Below are 20,308 nucleotides of genomic sequence, written 5' to 3'. Positions count from 1 at the left end.
TGGCCGTTCTGGGATTTCAGGAGTCACTGAGCAGTAGGGCACGTCGGCCCGTGCTGCATAGTGACCTGCCTCCCGCGACCCAGGAGGCCACACCAGCAATCAGCTTCTGCCTCCTGGCCATCCTTCCACACCCCTGGTTGAATGGGGCTGAGCCTGAGTTCTCCCCACTGAAGGTAAGTTCGGGGAGACTTCAGGCCAGGGCAGTCTCCTGTCTTCTCTTGGAAACCACAGCAGCCCATGCACACAGAATGGCAGCCACTTTCCAGCTTCCAGGGCACCAGGTGAGTTAACCCTCCTTCCTGCCCACCTCTTCATCTTCATCCCCATCCCAGTCAGAAGCTACTCTCCTCTGGAGCCGTGAGCCCGGCAACTGGTAAGGCCAGCCAGGGGCTCATAGCAACCGTGAGGAAAGGGTTCTGAGAGGTAGACTCGCCCTCCCGCAGGGAGAGGGGCTCTGAGCTCAGCTGGGTCCCCGTGTGGCTGAAGTTGGCTGGTCCTCAGCGCTCTCAGCTGCCCCATCAGGGACCTGCTGATACACAGTTCATACTGACCACAGCAGGGCCCTGGCTAGTGGGGCCCCACCAGGTCAGGGCCCTTTTAGTGCAGGCTGCTGCCCCGTGGGCATGGCCTGGGCAGCGGCGATGTTTTGTTGCAGGAGATGCCGCTGACCTTCCAGGATGTGGCCGTGTACTTCTCTCAGGCGGAGGGGCAGCAGCTGGGCCCCCAGCAGCGGGCGCTCTACCGAGACGTGATGCTGGAGAACTATGGGAACGTGGCCTCTCTGGGTGAGGCTCTCTGCACTTGGCCTGGTTCGCAGTGGGGGCCTCTGAGGAGCTTGGGAGGCTGCTTTGGCTCTTTGGATCCCAAAGAAGAGGGTCCTGCCCCTTGTCCCCAGGTATCAGTCTGATCTCTACAGAAGGAACATTTCCCATGGGAAAAGCCTGCTTTGCTCCCCAGTTCTAGGGACTTCACTCCCTCTTGCCAGTGGTCCCACTGGTGTCCCTCCAGTGGCAGGAGAGCTGATGAGTGGATTCTCCTTCAGTACTTAGTCTCAGCCCACGGGCCCCCTGACCAACACACGTGCACACAGGGCCCATCTCTCCACACCTGGTCTGGAAGGCCCAGTGGGCCATGCCAGCTCACCAGTGTCCTCATCCTCAACAGGATTCCCTGTCCCTAAGCCGGAGTTGATCTCCCAGCTGGAGCAGGGGAAGGAACTTTGGGTCCTGAATCTTCTGGGAGCTGAGGAACCAGATATCTTGAAAAGCTGCCAGAAAGGTGAGAATGGATGGGATGCTAATCCTGGGAGCAGCCTCCCAATCCTGCCTTAAGAGGCTCCAAGCGAGGGACAGCTGGGGCATGATGTTCATGTTAATGGCCTCCTCCAGGGGCAGTCTCACAGATACAGCCCCCTCTACAAATGTGAGCATGTGCACATGCTTTAGAAGTTTTATCTTGCTGGTCTGTTTCTTTGCTTTAAAAATATATATATACTACTTCTGATCATATTTTTGTTTTGGTGATTTACCTTGATAACAACTTCATTCCCTTCTTTATATAATACACTTATTTCCTTTTGACAATAGATATTGGTACCCTACCATGTCCTTTTTATTCTTCACCCCATTCTCTCCTTCATTTGCCAATTTTAGTCAGTAGTAGTTTTTTGTTTTTTTTTTTCGAGACAGAGTCTCACTCTGTCACCAGGCTGTAGTGCAGTGGCACGATCTCGGCTCACTGCAACCTCCGTCTCCCTGGTTCGAGCAATTCTCCTGCCTCAGCTTCCTGAGTAGCTGGGTCTACAGACGCACACCACCACGCCCAGCTAATTTTTGTATTTTTAGTAGAGACGGGGTTTCACCATGTTGGCCAGGATGGTCTTGATCTCTTGACCTCGTGATCTGCCCACCTCAGCCTCCCAAAGTGCTAGGATTACAGGTGTGAGCCACCGCGCCCGGCCAGTCAGTAGTCTTTTTTTTTTTGTTTATGTTTTTGAGAAAGAGTCTTACTCTTATTACCCAAGCTGGAGTGCTGTAGTATGATCTCGGCTCACTGCAACCTCCACGTACCAGGCTCAGGCAATCCTCCCACCTCAGCTTTCCAAGTAGCTAGGACTACAGGCACATGTCACCATACCTGGCTAGTTTTTTTTTTATTTTTGTTGAGACAAGGTTTCACCACGTTGCCCAAACTGGTCTTAAATTCTTGAGATCAGGTGATCCATGTCGACCTCCCAGAGTGCTGAGATTACAAGCATGAGCCACTGCACCTGACCAGTGGCTTTTTTTAATGTTTACCTTTGTTCTATTGAATATACATCTACCACTTGATATGTCAGCTGTAAGTATTATCTTTGACTGCCAGCTACTGAGACAGTCAACAAGCTTGTTCTACTTTTCTCCCTTTTCCTCCTCATTCCTTTCCCAATTTTTGTTGGTTATATTGTTTCTACACTGTCAGAACATATAACACTTTACAACTCATATCCGCAGCTTTATTACTGTCTTATATCTGCAGTTAAGTATGTTATTAATAATTGTTTACCTCTGGTCCTTCTACCAAAAATTTCCCCATCTCTTGGTTGGCTGGAGCTTGTCTTCTAGTTTATTCAGAAAGGCTCATGAAAAATATACCCCATATTTGTGCACATTCAAAATTGGTTGAATAAAGCATTTGGTTTCTACATGTAAGAGCTAAGATTATTGTAAAATTATATCGTTTTCTCAAAGTGCAGCTTTAGGTGCATCTCACAAAAGTTTAATATGTTGTATTTTCATTAACATTTAGTTCAAAATGTTATCTAGTTTTTCTTGTGACTTCTTCTTTGACCCAATGATTATTTGGACATGCATTAATTTCCAGATAGTTGGTGTTTTCCTAGTTATCTTATTGTTATTGTCATTTAATTCCATTGTGGTCAGAGAACATACTCTGTATTATTTCATTCTTTTCATATTTGTTGCTTCTTGTTTTATGACCCCAAATGTGGTCTCTCCCAGTACAAATACCATGTGCACTGAAAAAGAATGTGTATTCTGCCATTTGTGGGTTAGATAAATATCAGTTAAGTCAAGGTGGTTGATGGTATTGTTCAGGTCTTCTGTATCCTTGCTGATTTTTTTTTTTTTTTTTTTTTTGTCTAGTTATTCTTACAGTTGCTGAGAGAGGGGTGTTAAAATACAGAAGTATGATTGTGGAATTGTCTTTTCTTCACTTTAATTTTTGTAGTGTTGGCTTCATGTATCTTGAAGCTGTATTATAAGACTTACTTCACTTACGACTATCATTATGAGAGATAAGAGAATTCCTGTTTGTCTCTGGTAATACATTTTGTTTTGAAATATATTTTATCTAATATTAATGTAGCAATTCCATCCTTCTTATACTTACTGTTAGCATAGTATATCTTTTTTCATCCATTTAATTTCAACCTGTGTCTTTACACTTAAAGTGAATCTCTTGCAGATATCATACAGTTGGGTCTTGTTTCTTCATCCTAACAATCTTTGTCTTTTAATTGTAGTGTTTAGTCTGTTAATGTTTAATGTAAATTGTTTATATGGTTCAGGAATGCACTTGTGCATAGTATTTTATTTTTTACTTAACACTTACCTCTTCTGTTTTTTAAATTCCTCTTTCCGGCCTTTATTTGGGTTATTTGAATACTTTTTATAACTCCATTTAAATTTTATTATTTGCTTTTTACATAATTTTTTTGCATTATTTTTTACAGTGATTTTCCTAAGGTTTACAGTATACATAAGTTTCCACAGTTTACTTACAGTTCATTTATGTACTACTTCACATAAATCCAGAAATCTTGTAACCATCCCTCCCATCCTTTTTGTTATAGTTGTTATGTGTAATACATCTACATAACATTTTAAACTCAGAAAGACAATGTGATAATTTGTTTTAAACAGTTATATAGTTTATAAAAAATGAAAAGGAAAAAGGCCAAATAAGTAGTATTTTAGCTGTTTCTGACATGTAAGGACTTTAGAAGTCATCACTGTGTCCTAACAAGTAGAAAGCTGAACAAACTGAAAAATCAACAAATCTTAGCTCCATCAGAGAGGTGTGAGGTCAGAGGACAAATCACTGCTCTCAAAATTGGAGAGGTATGGCCGGGTGCGGTGGCTCACACCTGTAATCCCAGCACTTTGGGAGGCCGAGGCAGGTGGATCAGTTGAGGCCAGGAGTTCAAGACCAGCCTGGCCAACATGGTGAAACCCTGTCTCTATTAAAAACACAAAATTAGCTGGGCGTGGTGGTGGGTTCCTGTAATCCCAGCTAATCGGGAGGCTGAGGCAGGAGAATCGCTGAAACTCAGGAGGTAAAGGTTGCAATGAGCCGAGATTGCACTACTGCACTCCAGCCTGAGTGACAGAGCAAGACTCTGTCTAAAAAAAAAAAAGAAAAAAAAAAAAACTCTGGAGAGATAAACAGGCAGATACAAAGAATCACAACCACATCTTGTGAGCAATAATCTCCCAGGGAACCGGTGGCCAGATGGGTAAGCCTAAAATGTAATTGGCAAATTGCTAGAGGCTCAGTGTGGACAACTCTGAAAAAAAACTCCAGGGGGACCCGGTCATGGGAGGACCCCATGCTTTTGTGAGCTTTACCTCCAGGAGCTCTAGTAGGTACTGACAGTGAATATCAGAAAAATCTCCTTGTGCTTCTGGCAGGAGGAAGTGAAAAGGGACCACTTTGGAATATACCATTCTGTTCTTACCAAGACCTGCCCTCAGGAGAAACAATTTTACCAGGGCCTAACCTGCTGGTGTTTTTATCAGAACTTAACCTACCTGGGGGAAGGGAAATACCTAACACTAGCTACTTCTGGATATTCTGTCCCACCTAATGGCAGGTGGGGGAAGCTGAAAAGCACTTGGGAAGTTCATAGTCCAGGGACACAAGCTCAGCAAGACTGAGCCCTGCTCATAGTATCATAGAACACTTTCCCGCCCCAACACCTGAAAACAGGATGAAAGCCCTATTTACTGCAATTCCTTTTACCCAGTGTATCATGTCTACCTATCAACAGAAAATTACAAAGCATACTTAAAAGGCAGAAAATGCAGTCTGAAGAGACTGAACAAGCATTAGAACCAGAGTCGGTCGTGGCAGGAGTGTTGGAGTAATCAGACCAGGTATTTTTTTAAAACTATGATTAACATGCTGAGGGCTTTAATGGAAAAAGTAGACAGTATGCAAAAACAGATTGATAATGTAAGCAAAAGAGATTAAAATTTTAAGAAGCTGGATGTGGTGGCACATACCTGTATTTGCAACTCCTCATAGTGTAGCAGGATTGCTTGAGCCCAGGAGTTCAAGGCCAGCCTAGGCAGCATAGCGAGATCATCTTTCTTAAAAAAAAAAAAAAAGAAAGAAAAGAAAAAGAAATTTTAAGAATTTTTTAAATACTAGAGACCAAAAACACCATAACCGAAAGGAAGAGTGCTTTTGACAGGCTTGTTAGTGGATGGTACAGGGCCTCCAAGAGATTGTTATTTGAAAGTGGACTTGTATTAGCTGTAAATGCAGATTGCCAACCAATTTAAAAAGTTAAAAAAGAAGTATAGTTGATATGCTAAAAAAGGATATAAAATGGAATTACATATAATAGAATGCTCAGGTAAACCCACAAAAGGTAGAAGAGTATGGAAAACAAATAGGAATGAAGAACAAGGGCAAAAAGTAGAAAATGGTAACAAATGTGGTAGATGTTAATTCAGCAACATCAGTAATCACCTTTTTAAATTTTTTTTTTATTTTTTTGAGACAGTCTCACTCTGTCCCCCAGGGTGGAGTGCAGTGGCACAGTCCCAGTCTATTGAAAGCTTTGACCTCCCAGGCTCAAGTGATCCTCCCACCGCAGCCTCCCAAGTAGCTGGGACTACAGGCATGTACTACCACACCTGGCTGATTTTTGTGTTTTCTACAGACAGGGTTTCACCATATTGTCCAGGCTGGTCTCGACCTCCTGGTCTCAAGACATCCACCCACCTTGGCCTCCCAAAGTGCTGGGATTACAGGAATGAGCCACTGTACCCAGCCAATAATCCCCTTTTTAAAAAGTTATTTATTTATATTTTTAGAGATGGGGTCTCACTCTGTTGCTCAGACTAGAGTGCAGTAGCTTGATCATGACTCATGGCAGCCTTGACCCCCTGGGCTCAAGCGATCCTCCCACATCAGCATCCCGGGCAGCTGGGACTACAGGTGCATGTCACCACATCCAGCTCTTTTTTTATTTTTGTAGAGATCAGGTCTCACTATTTTGCCCAGGTTGGTCTCAAACTCTTGAGCCTCAAGCAGTCCTCCTGCTTTGGCCTCTTAAATCACTGGTATTACAGGCCACAGTGCCTGGCCCCAACTGTGTTTTCTATAAGGAACCTACTTCGGCCAGGAGTGATGGCTCCTATAATTCCAGCACTTTGGGAGGCCGAGGTGGGAGGATCCCTTGAGCCTGGGAGTTTGAGACCAGCCTAAACAACATAGTGAGAAATCATCTTATCAAAAAGTTAAAAAGATTAGCTTGGTGTGGTGTTGTGTACCTATAAGTGTCAGCTACTCAAGAGGCTGATGTGGTAGGATCGCTTGAGCCCAGGAGGTTGAAGTTGTAGTGAGCTGTGATTGCACCACTGCTCTGCAGCCTGGGCAACAGAGCAAGACCCCATTGCAAAGAAAAAAGAAACCTGCTGTCTCATGACAAGATCTTGCCGTGAACAAAAAAAAAGAAAAGAAGCCCACTTTAAACATAAAAACACAAAAGGGATGGAGAAAGATAGTAATCCAAAGAAAGCGGAAATGTCTTACTACTTTAGACACAAAACATAACAGATCTTGAGGTGTATGGGCCTAACAACAGCATCAAAATATGTGAGGTTGGCCAGGCACGGTGGCTAACACCTGTAATCCCAGCACTGGGAGGCCAAGGCGGGCAGATCACTTGAGGTCAGGAGTTCAAGACTAGCCTGGCCAACATGATGAAACCCCATCTCTACTAAAAACACAAAAATTAGTCAGGCATGGTGGAGTGCACCTGTAATCCCCCCTACTCGAGAGACTAAGGCAGGAGAATCGCTTGAACCTGGGAGGTGGAGGTTGCAGTGAGCCAAGATTGCACCATTGCACTGCAGCCTGGGCGACAGAGTGAGACTCCATCTCAAAATAAAAAAGTGAGGTTGTCAAGTGTGGTAGTCATGCCTGTAATCCCAGCACTCTGGAAGGCCAGGAAGGGCAGATCACTTGAGCCCGGGACGTTGAAGCTGCGGTGAGCTATGATCACGTCACTGCACTCCAGGCTGGGCAACTGAGTGAGACACTATCTCTAAAACCAACAAAACAAGCTGGACACGGTGGCTCACGCCTGTAATCCCAGCACTTTGGGAGGCTGAGGCGGGTGGATCACCTGAGGTCAGGAGTTCAAGACCAGCCTGACCAACATGGAGAAACCCCATCTCTACTAAAAATACAAAATTAGCCGGGCGTGGTGGCTCATGCCTGTAATCTCAGCTACTCGGGAGGCTGAGGCAGGAGAATTGCTTGAACCCAGGAGGCAGAGGTTGCAGTGAGCCGAGATCGCGCCATTGCACTCCAGCCTGGGCAACAGAGCGAGACTCCGTCTCAAAAAACAACAACAACAAAATATGTGATGCAAAAACTGATAGAACTACAAGGGGAAATAGATGAATTCACTGTCTGCAGTTGGAGATCCAGCACCCTCTATCGTAAATGGACAGATCCAGCAGGATGCAGTTGAGTTTAACAGCACCATCACATCAGTCAGCTGGGAATAATTTACATCTGTAGACTGCTTCATCCAGCAATGGCAGAATGCACATTCCTGCCAAGCTCATGTGGAACATTCACTAAGATAGACCACATTCTGGGCCACAAAACACACTTTAACATACTTGAAGAATAGAAAACATAGAATGTCTATTCTCAGACCACAATGACATGAAACTAGAAATGAAACCAGAAAGATAGCTAGAAAATCCTAAAGTACTTGGCAAATAACACACTTCCAAATAACACGAGTCAAAGAAGATATCTCAAGATAAATTTTAGAATATTTTGAATTAAGTGAAAATGAAAATAAAACTTACCAAAATTTGTGGAATGCTGTGAATGCAGTGCTTAGAGGGAAATTTATAGCATTGACTGCATGTATTATAAAATGGGAAAGATCTAAAATCATAATGTAAGCTTTCACTCTAGGAAACTAGAAAAAGAAGAGCAAATTAAATACAAAGTAAGCAGAAGAAAAGAAATAAAAATTCAAGCAGAAGTCAATGAAATGGAAAACAGGAAATCAACAGAGAAAATCAACGAAACCAGAAGATGGTTTGAAAAAACAATAAGTAAACCTTTAGCCAGACTAAGGCAAAGAAGAGAGAGGACACAAAATACTAATATCAAATGAAAGAGGGAACATCACTACAGAGATGTCCCACAGACTTTTAAAGGGTAATAAAAAAAAAGATGAACAATTCTGTGCCCAGATTTGATAAATGAACCAATTCCTTGAAGTACACAATCTCCCGAACACGGGAAGAAATAGACAATCTGAATAGGGCTATGCAACAATAACCTTCCAAAATAGAATCCACTGGGCTCAGATGGGTTCACTTACGACTTCTACCAAACATTTAAGGAAGAAATTATACCAGTTCTCTATAATCTCTTCCAGAAAATAAAAACAGAGGGAATACTTCCTAACTCATTATATGAGGTCAGCGTTACCCACCCAAATGCCAAAACCAAACAGACATTACAAGAAAAGGAAACTACAGACAGACACCTCTTATGAACATAAATGCAAAAATCCCAACAAAATATTAGCAAATCAAATCCAACAATGTATAAAAAGAATTATATACCATGACCAAGTGGGATTTGTCCCAGGTTTACAAGGCTGGTCCAACATTAGGAAATAAATTAATGTAATGTGATGCACCACATCAACAGGCTGAAGAAAGATCATGTGGTCATATCAGTAGATGCGGAGAAAGCATTTGACAAAATCCAACCTCGATTCATGATTACAAATTCAACAAACTAGGAATAGAGAGGAACTTCCTCAAGTTGATAGAGAGCATCTACAGAAAATTACATTTTCCTTTATACTGGCAACGAAGAAGTGGAATTTGAAGTTAAAAACACATTATTTACATTAGCACCACCAAAGATAAAATACTTAGGTGTAAGTCTAACAAAATATGTACAAAATCTATGAGGAAAAATACAAGACTGATAAAAATATATCAAAGAAGAGCTAAATAAATGAAGAGATAGTCTGTTCATGAGGAAAACTCAGTATCACGATGTCAGTCCTCTGCTTGATTTACAGATTCAACCCAATCTCAATCACAGTCTCAGGGGCTAAGTGTGGTGGTTTATGCCTATAATCCAGCACTTTGGGAGGCTAAGGCAGGAGGATCGCTTAAGCCCAGGAGTTTAAGACCAGCCTAGGCAACATAGTGAGACCCCATATCTACAAAAAAATTTTTTTTGTTAGCTAGGCCTGGTGGCATGTGCCTATATTCCCAGCTATTTGGGAGGCTGAGGTGGGAGGACTGCTTGAGCCTAGGAGTCTGAGGTTTCAGTAAGTGATGATCATGCCACTGTATTCTAGCCTGGCTGACAGAGCAAGACCCTGTCTCTAAAAAACGAAAAAAACTCAGCAGGTTATTCTGTGGATATTAGCAAACTGATTGAAATGTTTATAAGGAGAGGTAAAAGACCCAGAATAGTCAACTCAATATTGAAAGAGAAGAGCAAGGTTGGAGGACCCATAGTACCCAATTTCAGTACTTTTACTATAAAGCCACAGTAATCAAGGCAGTGTGGTATTGGTCAAAAAACAGAAAAAATATATCAGTGGAACAGAACAGAGAGCCCAGATATAAACCTGCATAAACATATGCAACTGATCTTTGACAAGGGAACAAACACACCTCAATGTAGAAAGGATGATCTTTTCAAGAAATGGTGCTGGAATAACTGAACATCCACGTGCCAAAAAAAAAAAAAAAAAAAGAATCTAGACACCCGTCACAAAAAATTAACTTAAAATGTGTCTTATTCTGCTCAGACTTAAAACCACAAGCTGAGTGCTTAAAACACTAACTTTCCTCCGCTCCCCTTCCCCTCCCGCTCCCCGTCCCCCTCCATATGGAGTCTCGTTCTGGTCACCCAGGCTGGGGTGCTGTGGCACAATCTCTGCTCACTGCAACCTCCGCCTCCTGGGTTCAAGTGATTCTCCTGCCTCAGCCTCCCTAGTAGCTGGGATTACAGGCGCCTGCCACCACGCCCAGCTGGTTTTTGTACTTTTAGTAGAGATGGGGTTTTGCCATGTTGGCCATGCTGGTCTCGAATTGCTGACCTCAGGTGATCTGCCCGCCTCAGCTTCCCAAAGTGCTGGGATTACAGACATGAGCCACTGCGCCCGGCCTTATTTTCTTACAGTTCTGGAGGCTACACGTCCGAGATCAGTGTGTTAGCATGGTTAGTTTCTGGTGAAGGGTCTCTTTCTAGGTTACAGATGACTGCCTTCTCACTGTGTCCTCACATGGTGGAGAGAGAAAGTGCAAGTTCTCTGGTATCTCTTCTTAGAAGAGCACTGATTCTGCCATGACGACCCTCATGACCTCGCTTAACTCGAATGACCTCTCAAAGACCCCATCTCCAAATGTCATCACATTGAGGCTTCAACATGTGAATTTGGGGTGAGCAGGACACATTTCATTCCATGGCAAAATGGATCATACATCTAAATGTAAACCACAAAACTATGAAACTTCTAGATGATAATATAGGAAAAAAAGAGGTGACCTTGGTTTGACAAATGAGTTTTTAGGTACAACACCAAAGGCACAATCCATGGAAGAAACAATTGACAAGCTGGACTTCATTAAAATGAAAAACTTCTGCTCTGTAAAAGACGGCATCAACTTTGGGAGGCCGAGGCGGGCAGATCACCTGAGGTCAGGAGTTCGAGACCAGCCTGGCCAACATGGTGAAACCCCATCTCTACTAAAAATACAAAAACCAGCTGGGTGTGGTGGTGGCACCTGTAATTCCATCTACTCCAGAGGCTGAGGCAGGAGAATCGCTTGAACCCGGGAGGCAGAGGTTGCAGTGAGCCGAGACTGAGCCACTGCACTCCAGCCTGGGTGACAGAGTGAGACTCCATCTCCAAAAAAAAAAAAAAAAAAAAAGACAACATCAAGAGAATGAGAAACAGTCCATAGATTGGGAGAAGATATTTGTAAAAGGCACATATAAATGACCATTATCCAAAATACACAAAAAACTCAATAAGAAAATGAACAGCCCATTTTAAAAAATGGGTGAAAGGCCTGAATAGGCTCTGAATGGAAGGAGATACCCAGATGACAGGTGGGCATTGTGAGAAGATCAATGTCATATATCTCTAAGGAATTGCACATTAAAACAGTGAGATTCCACTGCACACCTATTAGAATGGCCAAAATCCACACCACTGATAACCCCCAGTGCTGGCCAAGATGTGGAACAGGAACTCTGATTCATTGCAGGTGGGGATGCAAAACGGTGGTCACTCTGGAAGACAGTTCGACAGTCTTACAAAACTAAACATACCTTTACCATGTGATCCAGCAATTTTGTCCCTTTGTATTTACCCAAATGAATTGAAAATTTATGTCCACACAAAATCCTGCACACAGATATTTACGGCAGCCTTATTCATAATTACTAAACCTTATTCATAATTTCATAATTACCAAAAGTCGGAAGCAACCGAGACGTTCCTCAGTAGATAAGCGGGTAAATAAACCAGTGGCCCATCCAGAGAATGGAATCATATTCAGGGCTAAAAGGAAATGATTGGCCGGGCACGGTGCTTCATGCCTGTAATCCCAGCACTTTGGGAGGCCAAGGCAGGTGGATCACTTGAGGTCAGCAGTTCGAGACGAGCCTGGCCAACATGATGAAACTCCGTCTCTACTAAAAATACAAAAATGAGCCAGGCATGGTGGTCGGTGCCTGTAATCCCAGCTACTCAGGAGGCTGAGGCAGGAGAATCACTTGAACCCGAGAGGTGGAGTTTGCAGTGAGCTGAGATGGTGCCACTGCACTCCAGCCTGGGCGAAACAGTGAAACTGCATCTCAAAAATAAAATAAATAAAAATAAATGAGCTACGAAGCTGTGAAAAGACATAGAGGAACCTTAAATGCACATTACCAAGTGAAAGCAGTTAGTCTGAAAAGATTATACAGTTGGCCTTTGAACAACACGGGTTTGAACTTCCCAGGTCCACTTATATGTGGATTTTTTTCAACCAAACACATGTGAAACCCATGTCCAGAGGGCTGACTTCATATAAGTGGATTCTGAAAGGCCAGCTGTGGAACTTGAGTATGCATGGATTTGGGTATACGTGGGGGTCTCGGACCCAATCCCCTTTGTTTACCAACGGACACCTATACTGTATGATTCCAACTATGTGACATTCTGGATGAGGCAACACTATAGAGACAGCAAAAAGATCAGCATTGCCGAGGAGTAGAGAAGCAGGGTGAAGCCAGAGGATTTTTAGGGCGGTGACACTATCTGTACAGTACTGCAGTGGTGGATGCAAAACCCACAGGTCACGCGGCACCACGAGTGAGCCCTGAACTGAGATTTTAGATGGTCATGATGTGTCAGTGTGGGTTCATTCATTGTGACGCTGTTATCACTGTTGCGGGAGGTAAGTAGTGGGGGAGGTGTGTGGGGGGTGGGGTATGTAGGAACTGTGTTTTCTGCTTAATATTGCTGTGAAATGCTCTAAAAATAAAGTATTTTCAAAAAAATCTCATGTTTCCCCAGATTTTCCATCTCTAGTGCTCTTCATCCCTTTCTGATGATCTGAGTTTCTAGCTGGCACCATTTCCCTTCAGCCCAAAGACCTTTGCATTTCTCGTGGTGCGAGTCTGCTGCCCCAGTTCTTAGTTTTCTCGTGTATGAAAGTACCTTTATTTTGCTTTTTTTTTTTCCTTTTCCCATTCAGCACTTTAAAGCTGCTATTTTACTCTTTTCTGGCCTCCTTGACTTTCGATGAGGAGTCAGCCATTCACGGGATCACTGGCTCGTGGTGTGTCGTGGGTCACTCTCCTGCTTTCGAGGTGAGCTGCCTGTCGGTTCGGTTCCCAGCAGGTGGACTCTGATGTACTGCAGCACTGGCCTCTTGGTTTTTACTCTGCTAGGTGTTCATATAGCATCTTGATCCTGTAGATTTCTGTCTTTCATCAAATTTGGGAAATTTTTGACCATTATTTCTTCACATTTCTTTCTGTACCATTCTCTTTCTGGTCTCCTGAGATACCAATTATAAGTGACCATTTGAATTATCTAACAGATTTGTAAGGCTGTTTATTATTTTTAAAATATTTTTATCTGTATTCTTCAGATAATTTCTGTTCATCTCGATTCAAGTTGACTTACTCTTTCCTTTATTGTGCCCATTCAGCTGTTAGTCTGTCAAGTAATGCTTTATTTCAGAGATTGTGTTCTTCAGTTCCAGAATGACTGTTTTATTCCTTTTTATTATTTCTGTGTCTCTGCTGAGAGTTTTCACTCCCTGAGATTTTCCTGTTTTGTTTTACTTCACTGAGGATAATTATAATTCCTGTTTTTAAATCCTTGTCTGTTAGTTCCAACATCTGACTCATTTCAGGGTCAGATGGTTGATTTCCTTTTCTCACAAAAACGTGCTCTATTTTCTTGGTTCTTTATGTGTTTGTTAATTTTGGAGTAGAGACTGTGGATTCTGTATGTATGGGTGTATGTGTATCTGCATCGTGTGTATGTACATGTTTATGCATGTGAGTGTGTGTGAGTGTGCGTATGAGTGTGTGTGTACATCTGTGCAGCTGGTCACCAGCGTGTACCTTCACAAGTTAGATTTTGCTGGCATATCCACGAGCTGTCACCACTGTGCCCTGGGCACCGAGCTTTCTGAGGCTTGTGTGTTGGCCTGTCCCAGGGCTCTGCCATCGTCAGTATTGGCCCCACTCACAGATGTTCTTTCCTGGGTTGGGCCAGCTCCTTTTGGACACTTTTGAGATCCACCTCGGGCCCGTCTGCGTTTGCGATGCTGCTTTTCTGTGGCTCCTTCCGGCTACTGGGACTGTTCCCATCTGGCATTGCCTTCGGCAGCACTTCCGAGGAACTCAGCCTCCAGGGCCTCCTGTTGTCCTTGAAAATGCAGTTTTATTTATTTATTTTTTGGGGGGGGGGTTTGTTTCTTTTTTTTTGTTTCTTGTTTTTTGAGACGGAGTTTCGCTCTTCTTGCCCAGGCTGGAGTGCGATGGCGCCATCTCAGCTCATCACAACCTGCGCCTCCCAGGTTCAAGTGATTCTCCTGCTTCAGCCTCCCGAGTAGCTGGGATTACAGGCACCTGCCACCAAGCCCAACTAATTTTGTATTTTTAGTAGAGATGGGGTTTCACCATGTTGGTCAGGCTGGTCTCGAATTCCTGAGCTCAGGCAATCTGCCCGCCTCAGCCTCCCAAAGTGCTGGGATTACAGGCGTGAGCCACCATGCTGGTCTATTTTTATTTTTATTTTTTTGAGATTTAGTCTTATTCTGTTGCCCAGGCTGGAGTGCAGTGGTGCCATCTTGGCTCAATGCAACTTCTGCCTCCCAGGTTCAAGTGATTCTCCTGCCTCAGCCTCCCAAGTAGCTGGGATTACAGGTGCTTGCCACCATACCCTGCTAATTTTGTATTTTTAGTAGAGACAGGGTTTCACCATGTTGGCCAGGGTGGTCTCGAACTCCTGACCCTCAGGTGATCCACCCACCTCAGCCTCCCAAAGTGTTGGGATTACGGGCATGAGCCACCGCACCCAGCCTGAAAATGAAGTTAAAACACAACAAAACTTCATTTTGCTTGTTTGTATTTTTCTGTTGTTATTATTTTTGAGACGGAGTTTCGCTCTTGTTGCCTAGGCTAGGGTGCAATGGCGCGATCTCGGCTCACAGCAACCTCCACCTCCCGGGTTCAAGCCATTCTCCTGCCTCAGCCTCCGGAGTAGATGGGATTACAGGCATGCACCACCACACCTGGCTAATTTTGTATTTTTAGTAGAGACGGGGTTTCTCCATGTTGGTCAGGCTGGTCTCGAACTCCGGACCTCAGGTGATCTGCCCGCCTCAGCCTCCCAAAGTGCTGGGATTACAGGCGTGAGCCACGGCACCTGGCATGTATTTTTCTGTTGTTATTTTTGTGGTTTCCTGAAGACATGAGAAGATTCAGAGCTAAACTTTGTTCCCACTGGGACCAGATAATGAAATTCTTTTTTTTTTTTTTTTTTTGAAACAGAGCCTTGCTCTGTCACCAAGGCTGGAGTGCAGTGGTGCGATCTTGGCTCGCTGCAGCCTTACCCTCCCAGGTTCAAGTGATCCTCCCGCCTCAGCCTCCTGAGTGGGACTACAGGTGCGCTCCACCATGCCCAGATAATTTTTGTATTTTTGGTAGAGACAAGGTTTCACCATATTGGTCAGGCTGGTTTTGAACTCCTGGGCTCAAGCAATCTACCTGCCTTGGCCTCCCAAAGTGCTGGGATTACACTTTGGGAGGCCAAATACATGAGGGAGCATCAAAATACATGAGGTTTCCGGGCACCGTGGTCACACCTGTAATTCCGGCACTTTGGGCATTTTTGTTGCTATGTAGTTCATATGTCCAGCGTAGGCTATTTCAGCAAAATAAGGTTCCTAGCATCCCTGGGCTCTATATTTTGTAGAAAGCCCTGTAGGTTGGAGTCTAGTTGCAAGTCCATAGTTGGGCAGAGGCAACCCTTTTGATCCTAGTTTAGGCGGGGGAGTGGAGTCATGATTTGTGATCCTAGTTTGGGGAGGCGGAGTCGTGATTTGTGATCCTAGTTTGGCGGGGTGGGGTCATGATTTGTGATCCTAGTTTGCGGGGATGGGGTCGTGATTTGTGATCCTAGTTTGGGGGAGTGGAGTTGTGATTTGTGGTCCTGGTTTCGGGGAGTGGAGTCGTGATTTGTGATCCTAGTTTGGCGGGGTGGGGTCATGATTTGTGATCCTAGTTTGCGGGGGTGGGGTCGTGATTTGTGATCCTAGTTTGGGGGAGTGGAGTTGTGATTTGTGATCCTGGTTTCGGGGAGTGGAGTCGTGATTTGTGATCCTAGTTTGGAGGGGTGGAGTCGTGATGGGAGTCTGCAGCAGGGAGGGTCTGTGTTCTCGGTGTTGAAGTTGGAGTGATGTCATCCCCCATGAGATGGGGGCTGTCCAGGTAGATGAATGGTGTGTCCCCAGTTGGCCACCCCTGTCAGGAAGGCCTTGTAGTCCCCTGGGAGGGCTGCTCTGTGCATCTCTGGCGCTGTTTCAAGTGTCACCCTGCATTTATTGTGATCCCTTGCAGACTAAAGTGAGGAAGCCCTAGGAGGCAACTTCTTCTCAAACAGGTGACCCCACGGGGTTGCCTTGAACAAGAAAACCATCCTGTTTCCACAAACAGGTGCCCCCACGAGGTTGCCTTGAACGAGAGAACTGTGCTGTTTCCACTTGCCTGACTGAGTCTAAATCTATGGGCAGAAGGCAGTTTGGACTTGCAGGCATGTTGCATCACGAGGCTGCCAATTGGACTGATTGGTCCTCCAACACCATGAGCAAGGGGCGGGGGATGAGTAAAGCCACACCCTCCTGGAGTTGGGGAAGACCCTGTGTGTCAGGTCAGCCTGGTCCCGCAGGTGCCATTTCCATGTAGCAAGGAGGCACCTGCCTGTGCTGGGTGGGAGGTGTCCTGAGCTGTGGCATGGTGGGGATTGGAGTCCACAGGGGTGCTGCTTCCACTCAGTGTGGGACCCTCAGTTTCTAATCGCGCTCAATAGGCGGATAGCGTTTGCCTTTCTACGGGGCATATTGAGCTGCTCTTTGGGGCTTGTTGAGTTCAGAACCCCATGGGCAACCAGGTGGACCATGTTTCCTCCTGAGACTCCACGAGGCAGAGTGGGTGTCGCCAGAGCTTCCATGCAAGAGTGGGACCTGGAGGCATGGTGGCATGCTGTGCTGGGCCGCCTGCTGGGCCAGGCGAGGGCTGTGGAGCCTCCCCACTGAGAGGTGGTTGCTTTATAGGTTATGGCAGAAAAGGGTCTGGGTATTAGAGTAAGATACGGAAACTCTTGTCTCCAAAACATGAAGAATCCAAATAAATGTGTCCGTCAAAGACCTGTGGGTGGTAACAGCGTCAGCAGTTTATGTTTAACGATTAATAGGATCTGCTGCACCCTGACCAGACAGTGCCCAAGAATTTTACTGAAGGCACCGGCCCCTGTATTTTATGTGGGGTGATAGCATAACCCTTTTTTTTTTTTTTTTTTTTTTTTTTTTTGAGACAGAGTCTCGCTCTGTTGCCCAGGCTGGAGTGCAGTGGTGCGATCTCGATCTCGGCTCACTGCAAGCTCCGCCTCCCAGGTTTACGCCATTCTCCTGCCTCAGCCTCCCAAGTAGCTGGGACTACAGGCGCCTGCCACCACGCCCAGCTAATTTTTTCTATTTTTAGTAGAGACGGGGTTTCACCGTGTTAGCCAGGATGGTCTCGATCTCCTGACCTCGTGATCCACCCGCCTTGGCCTCCCAACCAAAGTGCTGGGATTACAGGCGTGAGCCACTGCGCCCGGCCTCGTAGCTGTTTTTTGTTTGTTTGTTTGTTTGTTTTTGCGACGGAATCTCGCTCTGTCACCCAGGCTGGAGTGCAGTGGCGAGATCTGCACTCTGACTGCAAGCTCCACCTCCCGGGTTCACACCATTCTCCTGCCTCAGCCTCCCGAGTAGCTCCCAGGTGGCTCATGCCTGTAATCCCAGCACTTTAAAAGGCCAAAGCGGGCAGATCACTTGAGACCAGGAGTTCAAGACCAGCCTGGCCAACATGGTAAAACCCCATCTCTATTAAAAATACAAAAATTAACTGGGTGTGGTGGTGGGCACCTGTAATCCTAGCTACTCAGGAGGCTGAGGTGGGAGGATTGCTTGAGCCTGGAAGGTCAAGACTGCCATGAGCTGAGATCATCCACTGTACTCCAGCCTGGGCAACAGAGCAAGACTGTCTTAAACAAAATAAAATAGGCCGGGTGCCGTGGCTCACGCCTGTAATCCCAGCACTTTGGGAGGCTAAGGCAGGCGGATCATCCGAGGTCAGGAATTCAAGACCAGCCTGGCCAACATGGTGAAACCCCATCTCTACTAAAAATACAAAAAAATTAGCAGGCATGGTGGCGGGCGCCTGTAATCCCAGCTACTTGGGAGGCTGAGTCAGGAGAATCGCTTGAACTCGGGAGCCGGAGGTTGCAGTGAGCCGAGACCACGCCATTGCACTTCAAACTGGGCAACAAGAACCAAAAAAAACCTCCATCTCAAAAAATAACAATAATAAAGTAGGCCGGGCACGGTGGCTCACGCCTGTAATCCCATCACTTTGGGAGGCCAAGGCAGATGGATCACCTGAGGTTGGGAGTTCAAGACCAGCCTGACCAACTTGGAGAAACCCCAACTCTACTAAAAATACAAAAATTAGCTGGGCGTGGTGGCGCCTGCCTGTAATCCCAGCTACTTGGGAGGCTGAGGCAGGAGAATCACTTGAACCCGGGAGGTGGAAGTTGCCGTGAGCCAAGATCATGCCATTGCACTCCAGCCTGGGCAACAAGAGCGAAACTCTGTCTCAAAAATAAATAAATAAATAAATAAATAAATAAATAAATAAATAAATAAAATAAAGGAAGGTGAACTCCCGAGGGTTTGTTCGTGATTCCCTTTATTTTAGAAGCTTTCCCTTTTGTAGGCTCCTCGGGAACTACTGTGACTTGGGCCCCCTTATAAAGTACTGAAAGTTTTTCTTGTCCCAATTAATAGAGTAGTAAAAGGGTAATTGTCCCCTCAGAGTGGGATAGTCCCTGGAGGACCACCAAGTCCCCAGGCTAAGGGATGAGGAGGCTGCCATTCTCTCAAGTCGGGAAAGGAGGGAGGGTATTAGTGTTCTGTGAGAACAGGCTGTCGAGGGTCCTCAACCTTCAGAAATGCGGCTGCGTGAGCCCAGGTGTTTGATGGCCACCAGCTTGTTTTGTGGTTGTCCCATGATGAGGGCGTTGGGCACAGCCGCCCAGCGTGGGGGCCCATGAGGGTCCGGTTCTTAGTCCAGGGATCTGGGGAAGGGTTTCCAGGTGCTCAGGGAAAATAATGGTGAGGCCTGGGTCCCGCTGTGGGAGGCCAGGGTCAGTCGAGGTCGGGCTGGGGGCCCTCAGCAGGCGACTGCCGAGCACCAGGAAGCAGCTGCCCATGTCTCACCTTTGCATGAGTCTTGTCCAGAGCTGCCGTGTGACTGAGAGGAGCCTCTTCGGGACTGGAGATAGTCCCAGGGTACCCCGGCAGTGGCATTCAAAGAGACAACAGACCCCTCTCGCTGTCTGCCATCACTCAGCAGGAGGTGGGTGTGGTCTCCAGGGCTACTCCACAGTGAGCTCTGGCTGTTGTCACTGTGGTGGGCGGTTGAGTCTGGGCCACACCTTGAGTATCCACGGCAGGGAGGCTCCGAGTGCGCCCGTCCTTCCCACCCGACGAGGCTTCCGTGACCTCCTCAGTGGTTTTTCTGATTTGTGGGCATGGGATTGGCCACATTGAGGGACAGATGTGGGGGATGTGGGCCAGTGTCCTGGAGGACTTTAGTACACATTTCTGTGGGAGTGAGTGCTAACTCTGACCTGGTACTAAATGCTCTGAGTAGCTGGCCAGCCCCCTTTTCACTCTGGCAATACAAAAATACAAAATCTCTTTTTTTTTTTTTTTTTTTTTGAGACGGAGTCTCGCTCTGTTGCCCAGGCTGCAATGGGGTGATCTCGGCTCACTGCAACCTCTGCCTCCCGGGTTCAAGCAATTCTCCCACCTCAGCCTCCCAAGTAGCTGGGATTACAGGCGCACTCCACTACTGGCCAGCTAATTTTTGTATTTTAAGTAGAGATGGGGTTTTACCATGTTGGCTAGGATGGTCTCGAACTCCTGACCTCAGATGATCTACCCTCCTCAGCCTCCCAAAGTGTTGGGATTACAGGCGTGAGCCACCATGCCCAGCCAGTGTAAAATCTCTTTTTTTTTTATTTTTTTGAGACGGAGTCTTGCTTTGTCCCCTGGCTGGAATGCAGTGGTGCGATCTTGGCTCACTGCAACCTCTGCCTCCCTGGTTCAAGTGATTCTCCTGCCTCAGCCTCCCAAGTAGCTGGGATCACAGGCATGCACCACCACGTCTGGCT

The 20,308-nt window shown here is 45.9% G+C and overlaps 1 protein-coding gene across 2 annotated transcripts in view; it reads left to right on the top strand.

Moving 5' to 3' along the window:
• Positions 1-20,308, top strand: part of ZNF251 (zinc finger protein 251) — a 35,482-nt gene that overhangs the window by 1,226 nt on the left and 13,948 nt on the right. For both annotated transcript variants that reach the window (XM_008972724.5, XM_008972725.6), the window contains exons 2-4: positions 174-281; positions 656-785; positions 1,165-1,278. In XM_008972724.5, the coding sequence (XP_008970972.2) occupies positions 174-281; positions 656-785; positions 1,165-1,278 (352 nt within the window). The remainder of the gene's footprint in view (positions 1-173; positions 282-655; positions 786-1,164; positions 1,279-20,308) is intronic.

Source organism: Pan paniscus, chromosome 7, assembly GCF_029289425.2.
Source record: "Pan paniscus chromosome 7, NHGRI_mPanPan1-v2.0_pri, whole genome shotgun sequence".
Classification (NCBI taxonomy): domain Eukaryota; kingdom Metazoa; phylum Chordata; class Mammalia; order Primates; family Hominidae; genus Pan; species Pan paniscus.
This window is presented reverse-complemented; position numbering and strand designations above follow the sequence as displayed.